At 42.8% G+C, this 12,027-nt stretch overlaps 1 protein-coding gene across 2 annotated transcripts in view; it reads right to left on the bottom strand.

The window, feature by feature from the left end:
- Positions 1 to 2,011: 2,011 nt before the first annotated feature.
- The window catches only part of LOC108789764 (transmembrane emp24 domain-containing protein 7), a 14,429-nt gene continuing 4,413 nt past the window's right edge, over positions 2,012 to 12,027 (bottom strand). For both annotated transcript variants that reach the window (XM_018559855.1, XM_018559854.1), the window contains exons 3-4: positions 5,939 to 6,184; positions 2,012 to 2,392 (exon numbers count right to left, since the gene is read on the bottom strand). In XM_018559855.1, the coding sequence (XP_018415357.1) occupies positions 2,156 to 2,392; positions 5,939 to 6,184 (483 nt within the window). In that variant the 3' untranslated portion in view covers positions 2,012 to 2,155. The remainder of the gene's footprint in view (positions 2,393 to 5,938; positions 6,185 to 12,027) is intronic.

The raw sequence follows: 12,027 nt of genomic DNA, 5'->3' as shown, positions 1-12,027 counted from the left end.
TTGAAGAGCTGTAGTCAATAATTCACATGCATGTAACATGGCTGAATAAGAATAGCAACCACCTCCTATGAAATAGGTAATGGCCACCAAAAAAAACAAAAACACCAAAACGTGTGCTGCAAAATGGAACTTTGTCTGTTTGCAATGTACCAACCACTAGAACATACTAGGTCTTGTGTGTTTGTAGGGTGCTACGTGTAGAAAGCCCACTGTAAACACAGTGGATTACGATAAAACAAACAAGACTGTTTTACACTGGGTTTTTTTAATCATTTTCTTTTTTCTTTATTTCTACCCTGTGAAGGAAATCGGTGTAAAATTCAGGGCTGCTTGAAAATCCCACCCTACACAGGAAATATACCCTCTTTCCCCAAAAACAAAACGAAGAAAACATTATACAGATTTAATTACTTAGAATAAAATTATTTCTATCATTTTACACTGATACAAACTCATTCAGAATGAATGGAATGCTTCATTTTGACTGTTTCACTGAAAACCAAAAATGTATGCCTTACGTGACATGAAGCAGCATGGTCATTTATTGTTTCTCAAATGAGTAGTATTCTTTTCTGCATTTAAAAGGGCTTCGAATAAAGCCTTGGCTGAAAACAACCAGTGGGATTCTCTGAAACTGGCTGGTGACTCCCACCCCCATTCCTACATGAAGATTCAGCAAGAAACCACTTCCAACATGAAGCAGCTGCCAGTGGTAAGAGTTCCCATTCTCCAATTGCCAGGATGAGGGTCCTTCACCAACAGCTGTTATGGTGTTCTGCGACCTTTAAACAGAGCCAGCGTTGAATCACCAGGCAAGTAGAAGTCACTCTTCGGCCTCATTCACACTAGAAACGGCTCGCATGTACAGCTTCGTGCTCCGTGCACGGCCGTATTGGGCAGCTTCCGGGAAGGACAGGTGCTGCGTGTGATTAGTACACAGCCCCTGTCCTCTATGGGAATACACGGCCGTACGCCGCCCTACGCTCACCTCAAGTGCCATTCCGTACGGGTGCAGGTATCCCGGCTCAGACAGGATCCATCCTGTTAGCGTACCAGTATGGACACCCGCACAAACTTGCAGGGCGGATGAGCGTAGGGCGGCGTATGGCCGCATAGTCCCATAGAGAAGGACAGGGGCTGTGTACTAATCACACGCAGCACCTGTCCTTCCCGGGAGCGGCCCAATACGGCTGTGCACGCAGCATGGAGCTGTACATGCGGGCCGCTTCCAGTGTGAACGAGGCCTTACTAACCGCTATAAATTGGTGCGTTCCCAGTTTCCTACTAAGTCGAAAATCCTGGTGTCTCCCATTACATAGCGGAGGCTCAAGTAAGTTTAGCCCTACGCCAAGTAAACTTTTAACCTACAACTGTCTCTGTTAACCTGTAAAAGTCTACCAGATATCCAGGTAGAAGGATCTGCAGGACAATCCAGGATTCTAAAATGTTCAAACGGGGACAATAAGCAAGGCAATATACAGCACATTGGGCTGAAAGCCATATAAAGGAGTTATCCTTCAACAGACAAATGAAGGAGATCAGTCCACTAAAAACACAAGCTGGATGCCATATGTTTGTAAAGGCCAAATACAATGTTAGAACAGACTTTTCAGAGTCCGGCCATACTGAAGTCCACTGGGACTGTATACCAGATACAAAAAAGTGTGTGTATTCTGTGATCCCATCAGAGGAACAACAGAAGTAAACAAAATGGGACTTTGTAACTATCAATGTACAGTTATCCAGCCAGCACTGGCTAGTTTTCGGCATCATACTCTCCATAGTTCCACAGAGCATACTGGCCAAAGAGCGCTAGTGACACTAGTGAAAGATTTTCCAAACTAAAGCGTAGGGGACAAAACCATCATCTTCCAAGAATAAATATAAATGGCTGACATCATGTCCAAATTATTCCAACCACCCCAAATTCCTTTAAAACAAACCATTTTATTCCCAAAAACTCCAGCTTTTTTCATTTTATTGTTCAAGGTGGGTTTTTTTTTTTTTTTTGGAACTGGAGTTTAAAAAGTAAAACATAGCTTTACCAATATATACAGTCTTTTACCTACATGTAATAGGGAAAAAAAATAAACAAAATTTGCATTTGGGCAAACAGTGTGTCATGAAAATCATCAAGCATCCTGGGAAACACAGGTTATGATCCGACACGAGTTGTGGTGGTTCTTTTATCCGAGAAGAAACTTTTGAGCAGGAATACCTGTCCAATGCTTACAACTAGAAGAATGATAGCCTCTCCTATAGACCAATAGGCTACTCTTGTATTAAGATCTTCCGCTCGGCTGCGTCCTTGTGCCTCCCTTAAACGGAAGTGCGTCTGGTAGTCAATGACTGACTTCAGGGCTTCATGGATTGATACGCAAGCGGATTCCATCTGTATAAAAGAAATGCACAAAAAAAGAGAAATATAATGCATATTGCGAGGGGTTCAAACTCTAAAATACAAGCGAGGACAAAGAAATGTTCATACTAGGGCTGCGGAAATTAACGATTAATCCCTCGATTAATCGTTAATTTTTTTTGATCGATCAAAGTTCTTTTGATCCGTACTCACCTCTCCGCCGACTTCCGGGTCTTCCGTCGGTGATCCGGTGACGTCATGGACATAGACGTCCCCGGACTCCCCCCCCTTTCCCCAAGTGGCTGTCGGCTAATGAAGGGGAGGAGTCCGGTGACGTCGATGTCTGACGTCACGGGACTCCTCCCCCTTCCCTTCTTTACCCGATGGAGCTGCTTGGGCCGGTGAGTACACATCCCGGCTGGGAGAGAAACACTTTTTACCGGAAAGGTTTAATCTGCTCAATCGAGCAGATTAAACCTTTCCCTGCAATCGTTTTTTTTTGAGTGGGGCACGTGAGATTAATAACGTGCTGGATTAGTGTGATCCTAGTTCATTTTATTACTTCATTGCTGTGCTGTATGTGTATAGGCCAATGTAGTTGGATCTGTATGTGCCTTATAATTAATCGAAATTAATCGATTAAAAAAAAATTCGATTAATCCAACAGGAAATTTTTAATCATTACCAGCCCTAGTTCATACACAAATGAGCAACGTTCAAACAGCAACAGGGAAAAGGTTTGAAATCACACATAACATGCAACAGTTGCAGAAGAGCGCCGTAGAAAGTTATCTGCCACAACATGTAAATGGCTCTTAGTATTATATCCCCAAAAAAGTTTCATATAATGTGGAAAAGCATTAAAGTGGTCATCATATACCGCATTTGCCAGCATATAAGATGACTTTTTATACTTAAAAACATCCCCGAAAATCGGGGGTCGTCTTATGCGCGTGGTATACAATGTGAAACCTTTAGTTCGTTTGGGCCAAGCTGGCCCAAAAACGAACGTCCCTTGTAGACATGAGGGGCTTCATTTATTCACTCACTCGCAGTTTCCCAGCTGATGGGAGGCTCGCGGGCATTTGACGGGAAAAGTGGCGAAGGTGGTGAGCAGGACCCGATTAGGCCTCGTGAGGCATCGTCTGTCTCCCTTTCTATACTACCTTTTTCTATCCTTCTTAAGTCTTCTCTCTTCTTCTCCGCCCCCCCTCCCCCCCTACTTTTTGCCACGATTTACCTCATTTACCCATTACTATGCATATGGTATTGATTTATTGCTATAGGAAAATACCTGGTCTGCCATGTAGGCTCATGCCGGCGCCAGATTTTGGTTGCAGTACAAGATGTATACCCTATGATACATGGCGGTGGAAGTAGTTTCCTTGACTGATGTATGAGTACACGCTGTACTAATGTTACTTTCTTACTGTTTTGTTATAACTCTATAAAACTATAAATAAAGAATTTATTTAAAAAAAAACGAACGTCCCTAATCTGTCAGCCTGCTGGATGTGCGGTAATACTGTACGTACGGTAGCTTCGGCTACATACAGTATACCGTGCTGAGCCAATCACGACGAGCGATGTACACAACCTCTGCCAACCTGAGCAGGCTTTGTATTCATTAATAAAATATATAGCTTGCCGTGATTGGCTCAGCACGGTATACTGTATGTAGCCGAAGCTACCGTACATACAGTATTACCGCACATCCAGCGGGCAGACAGATTAGTGGGTGTATTTAAACAAAATGGCTGGTAGACAAGACCCCATCATGGCTCCAGCAAGAAGGAAATATAAAGCCTCGGAAGGGGGGTAGTCTTATACGACGAGTATAGCCCCAAACCTATTGGGTTTTCACTGGCAAAATTAGGGGATCGTCTTATACTCCCAACGCATTATACGCCGGCAAGTACGGTTAATGGTCGTAACTGACTGTTAAAGCTTTGCTAGTGTTGTCAATGTATGTGCAGAACTGGTTATGGGTTATGTAAACCTTAACAAGAACTTCTCTTATTTGGTTCCTTTGTGACTGTTAAATACACATTTAAAAGTACTGTTGAACCCGACAGATATTTTGTCAGCTGATAACATTCTGTGCTCTTTCTGTACTGCACTATTATCAGTTACATTGTTCCCAGCAACCTCTGAAACCCTCCTATCTGTTGTGTAAAAGAGGTTGGAAGGAAATGTAGTGGTGTCTTGGGGTGACCATATTGATCCTACACAGACATCGTACAGTTAAGGAAATTTGTCATCCTAGGGCGAGAAGCGTTTTATTGGCAAGATCACCAGGTGAAAAGGAAACGCCTGGAAAAAGAAAACGAATGCGGCCACCACCATTAGTGCCCATTTCCACCTTTGTAAGTGATTAGCATTCTGGAAATGTAGAGGTGCAGTGATGATGTACAGTATATGGGTATACATGTTCTATAAAATTATCTACAAATTCCAAACCCCCTCAACAGGAAACTCGATCTGACACTGGGGTCAGATTGTCTTGTACGGGCAGTAAAGCAGATGTCCCCTCCATGTGAGTTATTGTAGCAAGATCACTACACACTGTCTCTCCAGGTCCCCCTACACTATCCAGGGGGGTGTTGCCATTACGAATATTAATGAATGGGGGGAGAGAGCTCAGTTTTCACAGAGAAGCTCAGGGGAGCATAGCATTGTTGGAAATGGAGTATTCCATGCTCTACATTGTAGTTCCCACTGTGGACAGCAACCTGTAATTTACACAGACTGCTTGCAGAGCAGAGAGGCGGCCAGTTCAAAATGAGCTATGAGGAGATGGAGGACAGCTAAATGAAAAGTAACTTTCTGTGTTCATATACAGCAACTGCATATGCCGTCTTCATGTACTCTGTGTACTCTGCAGAGGTATTTTTTTTAAAACCATACGCCAGCAAAGGTGGAAATAGGCTGTAAGGACTGGTCAACTGTACCACATTATATTTTTTTGTTAGGTTATACTATGTTTTCCTGTAGTTTGTGTACTTCCATGTGCAATGGGGAAATATATAATAATTATACCACCATGGCCAGTGGGAGATTAGTCCGTCAGCTCTTCACAAACTGGCAAGCTCATAACTAGCGTATTCACTAGGATCCCAATTCAAAATAGACTTGCATAGTTATTATGAATACAGATAGCAAAATGTATACAAGAAATTCCTCTGCAGTGTGAGCTATCAGCTCAAGCTTACTGCAGCAGTCTATAGGTACCCATCTCATATCTATGGAGAGCCCTGACTTCACCTGGTGGGCCCCTGTCTGCGAGAACAGTCAAAGTCTAAGGGCTCTTGTAGGTCTATGATATGGTTGCAGTCAATTTACAGAGCAGAAGAAGACAGAGGTCTGCCATTAATGCATTAACAGATGCCTACAGCTGAAAATAAAAAAAATACAGATCTGGACAAATGTAGAGCAAAATAGCGGAATGCTTAAACCCCATTACTGATTGTATTTCTGACAAGAGAAAAACATGGAACAATCATTTTGTGTACACATAGCTTATATTAAACTTTGACATGGTCTTTTTTTAAGCAGCAGCTTAAAGCTATCATACTCTACCTGAGTCAGTGCAGTGGCTCTGTTCTCGCTGGGGAACAGTGGAGGATCTTCTCCGACTTGGAAGTCAAAGTAGACGGTCTTGTGGGTGAACGTAGAAAACTCATTGCTGAAACAGAACTTGTATGTTCCATTGCGGGAGGCTGTGAAAGTGAAGCTGTCGTATTGTTTCTTCATCTCCTTGTACAACACTATCCCATCAGGGTCCTCTAGCCGGCAATCCACATCATAATGGCCACCTGTAATCACCTGATGTATATATATATTTAAAAAAAAAAGTCAGAAAGAAAAACAGAAGAGGCTGGCACAGTTACTATATATAAATAGTACTAGCTGTCTGCTCATTCACTGAGGATTCATAGCTATGTATATTAATTAAAAGCACGCGACCAGAAGGGCCTGTGTTAGGGCTGGTTCACACCACAAAGTGTGTTCCAGAGCATTCAGCCTCTGGAGCGAACACTCTAGAACGCACTCTTTGTGAACCGGCCCTGAATGGGAAGGGTAACATGCTACCATTTGCATTCTGCTTGCATTTGAGATTATTAAGAAACCCTTCAGAGATCATTCACAGTTCAATGACAGTTATATCTAACATGCAACTGATTATTAAATTGTATATGGTGAGAAGCAGCTCTGCAGCAAACCAAAGCCCGTCGACACAGGCCCTAAAGGAATAAACGAAACGTATTCAAGGGTATCAACAGAGAACATAAGGCTCTAGTCATTAACCTAGAACAGCGTTTATCAACCTATTTGTAGTCATTGGCCCCCTTTAATAGTATGCAAAATCTTGAGGCACCCCAGTCTAAAAGGTCATTGATTTGAAGGGGGACTTAAACACAAAAACACACAAAAAAGTGAGTTTCCCGCTTCGCATTGTAGTGCCCCTTTCAAACCAAGATTCTCCACCCCCCCACCTTCACATGAGGAGCCCCCTTTTATATCAGCGACCCCCCCACCCCCCTTCACATCAGCATTGCTCCTTTACATCAGGAGGAGCCCCCTTCATATCAGTCTTCATTCCCCCTTCACATCACAATCCAACTACCACAACATTTTGAGGCACCCCTGAGGAGGCCAGGGGGCACACCAGTTGACAAAGGCCGACTTAGAATAATGGTTATTTACAGCACTGCAAGCTGAATACAACAAACTATCCAGCTGCTGAAAGTAACACATGCATTACTGATCAGTGATTAAAGCCAATTGTTGTTTACTGATGCACTGCAATACCAGCTGTGACCAGTAGGGGCGCTACAGGTAACATTTGGAAATGACTCCAAAAACTTAGACAATCTCTTAATATGCTCCTTATTAAAGCAGAACTCTGGGCACACCATTGATTAACCCTTGAAGTGGGGCTACCACCGCACTACAAGGGTTAAGGGTTACGTGCTTGTTTGCGACTAGGTAAAAAAAAGTCATACTCACCCGATCCTAGGAGCCGGCTTGCTCTTAGACCGGTCCTTGGAGCCTTTCTCCCCCTCCGTCACAGCAGTCTAAGCATCCTCGAGCCATCACTTCCAATACACAGTGTATAGGATGCCAAGGGACATACCATTGCTAAAGTGTGGGAGGAGACAGGCTTCAGAGAGCACCGTCACAGAGAGCAGCTCGGAGGATTGGCGAGTATAACTTTTTTTTTTTCAACCTAGACACAAACAAGCAGTTACCCCTTGCAGTGCCGGGGTTAATAAAATGTGTGCCCAGAGGTCTGCGTTACACTTTCTAAAGGGTCACCCTTTACTGCAGATTTAACAATGTATTAGAATGTCAGAAAACTAATGACTTAATAAGAGGATACAAATGAAAAAGAAAAGCGGGGGGATCATTTATATTAGGCAGCTCAGACATTTGTAAGTCACTGGAGAGTGGAAGTGGCTCAGTGAGCTGGGAACTGTGGTGGATGTTGACAAACCGGGCTGGTCCCAGAATGTACGATAAGACAACCCAACACCTCATATGTGCAAACACCCAGCATAGAAGAAATGCTATTCAGCTTGGCCTAGAGTTCAGCTTTCAGTCACGGAGCAAAACTGGGCAAACAGCTAAACACACAGATACAGCAACATATATACCTGCCACAGGATATGCATGTCCATCCAGTGCAGAGATTTACACAGCTCTGCCACAGTAAAGTTCTGTCTGGCACTGTGGGGGATCGAATAGCTCTCTCCTGAAGTTAATGAACAGTTAAGGTCTCCTTTCCTCCCAATGGTCAGTGAACAGTAAAAGCAGCATCTCTCTCACTCTGCTCTCTCCTCTTATCAGCATGCTACTTGCACTACAGCACAACTGATTGGCTCTGTGTGCTGCTTCTTGTTCCTCCAGTCTGAGCTCTGCTGTACAGAGACTGCAGAAAGCTCATAGCAAGCCCAATTCAGGTACACTGCTTGTATTCATATAATATTAGGATATATTAACGCTGAAATCCAGGCAGAAAGAAAATACACAAATGATTGCTCACTGTGCTGCTGCTCCTTTCACTGCTCAGTCATAGGCTTTGGACAACCTGGGCTCAGGGGAAGTGGGATGAATGATGCTGGCCAGCATATTGAGGACATCTAAATGGTAGAAATGAATTGAAGCCGAATATTGCAGCAAAAGCTGGTTTCCTTTTTTATCCTCTGATGGGCTGTTTGCCTGGAAATCAGCGTGAAGCATAATCTCAGACGTGCAGAGTTTAGTATATAATAAACAGATGCATTCACCTCATATGGCCATATGCCATGCCAGCCTTTACAAACCCTTTTTTATATCAAATGTCTATGAATATATTTAAAGTGTATGTAAACCCCCAATAATGAATGCCTCATATTCTCCCTTTTGGTCTGTATATACCACGGAAAGTGTTTTGTTATATCTGATCAATAAGAGCAAAAAACGACCCTGCTGATCATGTCAGAAATTCAGAATTGTTCTGCATTATGTGCTTACTTCCTGTGTTGTCTCCAGGAGTCCTTATGTTAGGATTACAGAATCATTGGCCGTTATGTTGTGTAAATGGGAGAGTGGGTGGGTAAAAGAAGTTTGGCAAATTAAAACTAGGCAGGGATGACAACACTCAGTCCACACTCATGCTGTGTTGTCAGTCCCCCAACAGGACAAAGTGGACCTTTACACAGATCTTTAAAATAACAAAACACACCTTTAGAAATGTTTAGTAATGACAATCTACAATCACATACTTCTAGATCATTGCCGGCTTTGTATTCCTTGCATACCTTATTTCTCTTTTCTTCCCCAGTCTTCTGACAGTGGCCATCTCTTTTCCAAGTAGACTCCCACCTTTACTAACTGCACAAAGCATTCTACAGTCCTAGGCCGAGACAGGGCAAGGCATGTGATCTTGAATATATGTAGGATTTGCCATCACTTTCTGGATAATTAATAAATCAGAAATTCCTATACTCCTCGGCTCCAGCTAGTAGAAGGAATGTCATGCAAAAGGCTTTATAAATCAGCCCCTTTCTGTCCTGGGGTACAATGATTACCAGCACACAGAGAGAGAGAGAATGAGTATTCTCAGCAAACACAGACAGCAAATAAAACCTAAAACTGTAAATAATGACAGATTTTGGCATGATGATCACAAGTGATGCAGTAATGTTGATCCACACCTAAATGATGTTTGAAAGAAAGCCTTGTACTTCATTAGAAAACAAGTGCAGGCATTAGCAAACATGATTAGATTTGTAATAGTCGGCTCTAACCGGTTTAACAGGTTGCCGCTAAACCCATATAAAACAATCACTGCGGGATGAGAAAAGAAGCAACGCCAGCTCATCAAAGAAAGCAATGTGGGAGTGTGTGTACAGCAGACTCAAGCCAACAACAAGCCAGGTGAATGAATCCCAAAAAACAGCTGCAGAATAAAATCAAATCAGCAGACATTTCAGAGACTGGAGAGAACCCAGGTACCTTCTAAAGCGGTCATCGGACGGCGGCCCCATCCTGCCCCGATTATCGCAAGCGGTAATTAGAAGAAAGCACCTGGACGAATAGCGGTAATCGGCCGCACGTATTTTCGTCTGCACATGTGCAGTGTAAATCGTACGAATTTTTACGTACGGAAATGCCACCAACCTTGCGAAAACCGTACGATCGACCAAAGTTTTCTAACCTGCTGGTTAGTCAAAAGTGGATCGATTGTACAGTATTTGCAGTTGTACACTGCCCATCAACCGTACGAATATAGGACGAAAACTCAATCGCAAACGAAAAAAATCGGCAGATATTCGTAAGGTGTATGGGCAACTTAAGGCAAGTAGGCCTGTCATAAATCTCATCCTGTGTCACACTTGGAAGCTTCTATCTCTGACTTTCAGGGCTCATGCCCACAGCAATAAAAACACTACATCTCGATCAGTACACTTTTTTTAATGGATGTGAACATCGTTCTATTGTTTTCTATGTTCATTTGTGAACACAGAGCTGATCTGATTTGCCAGAAAACTCCAGTTTTGTCTTATCTGTCCAAAAGACATTCTCCCAGAAGCATTGGGGCCGGCCATGATGCATATTAGCAAATTCTAGCCCGGCTTTTTTGTTTATTCTTTCAACAGTGGAGTCCCCCTGAGTCTTTTTCCATTGAGCCCACTGTCACTAAAATAAACCCCCAAAAACCTGATGTACCCTGGAGTAATCACAGTGGTGCACCAGTACACACAAAAGGAAACTTCCAATATCTATACTACGTTGATATGTTTATTTGAGAAATGTCACGCCATGTCATCAGAAGCTAATATTTCAGGACCTCACAGGGACCCTTCATCAGAGCGACACATTGAGTGACATCAGAGCGTTAGCTTCTGATGACATTTCTCAAACATATCAACGAGATATTGATATTGGAATTTTCCTTTGTGTGTGCCGGTAAACCACTGTGATTACTCTGAGTTTTGCACGGCGCCATCCGTGCGATCACCTCGAGCACCACTAATATTGCAAGGTTGTGAGACCGTAAGGAGTGCAGGTGGCTTTCAGAAACAACTGATGTGACTTCGGAGTTCAGCTTGGAGGTTTTCCTTGAATCTTTGTCTACCATTCACAATATCCTTCTGTTCAATCTGAGGTCAATGTTCCTCCTGTGGACACATCTAGGGAGCTTGGCCACACTCCTGTGGACCTCGCACTACCTAATATCTATAATATTCTTGCTGATCTCCTCAGACAACTCTCTTCTTTGTGTCTCCTGGTTCATGTTCTGTGTGGTGCACATCACTGCTTCTATCCATATAAATTGTCTGACTGGCTGATTACAAGAATGAAGACATGCGTGATACTAAATACAGAAACGTTAGTATGAAATATCACTGCCAGCAAATCTGCCCAGGAAATCATAGAATATCTCTTTTTCCTTTCTAAATATGTATTCCCTTACTCTATGACGTGCCAATTGCTTTTCATGTCATCACTTTTCACAGGAAGAATGAAGCATCGTTTCAACGGGCTGTAAGGGTACCAAAAATGTGTCCACGCCTGCAATCCCAAAAACACCTTACTAGTCCTTTGATATGGTAGCTGAATTAGTTTTCTTTTTTCAGGCTAAGTCTATTTTCTGCAAATACAGAAAAATATTGATCCTGATATAAATCCAGTTATGGTGTACGTTTCTGTGTACTAGATTGTAACCTCCAACAAGGTTATCAGCTTTCCAAGATATCTTCTGTGAACGACACAATGCTTCCCTCCTATGTTACTCAGATGAAGAGGCGTTTGTAGTCAAGATCAGGTCAGCCCAGGGTGACCATGCTGCTCCTTCACAAACACAGTACGGCAAAGCAAAATGAGTCACATCTTTTTCCTTCAGGTCCCTCCTCTGCTGATTGACAGCAAGCAGTGGGCGGGTGCAATACCCAGCCGGCTATTGCAATTTGAAGTAGCCAATAGCAGGTTAGCTATTGCACCCACCCACTGCCTGTGTTTACATTCAGCTGCCTCTAATAGAACCCTAATGACACCTTAAGGAGAACCTTTCTTCTCCAACGTGCTATCACATAGGGGATAGCACGTTGGAGAAGAAAAGTTAAATTAACAAAAAAGTTACATTAAATAAAATTAAAAATACCAGAAAAAATAAAAATCTA

Source organism: Nanorana parkeri, unplaced genomic scaffold (genome assembly GCF_000935625.1).
Source record: "Nanorana parkeri isolate BGI_ZX_2015 unplaced genomic scaffold, ASM93562v1 scaffold417, whole genome shotgun sequence".
NCBI classification, from domain to species: domain Eukaryota; kingdom Metazoa; phylum Chordata; class Amphibia; order Anura; family Dicroglossidae; genus Nanorana; species Nanorana parkeri.
The sequence above is the reverse complement of the archived record's forward strand: the minus strand, read 5'-3'. Positions and strand labels throughout refer to the sequence as shown.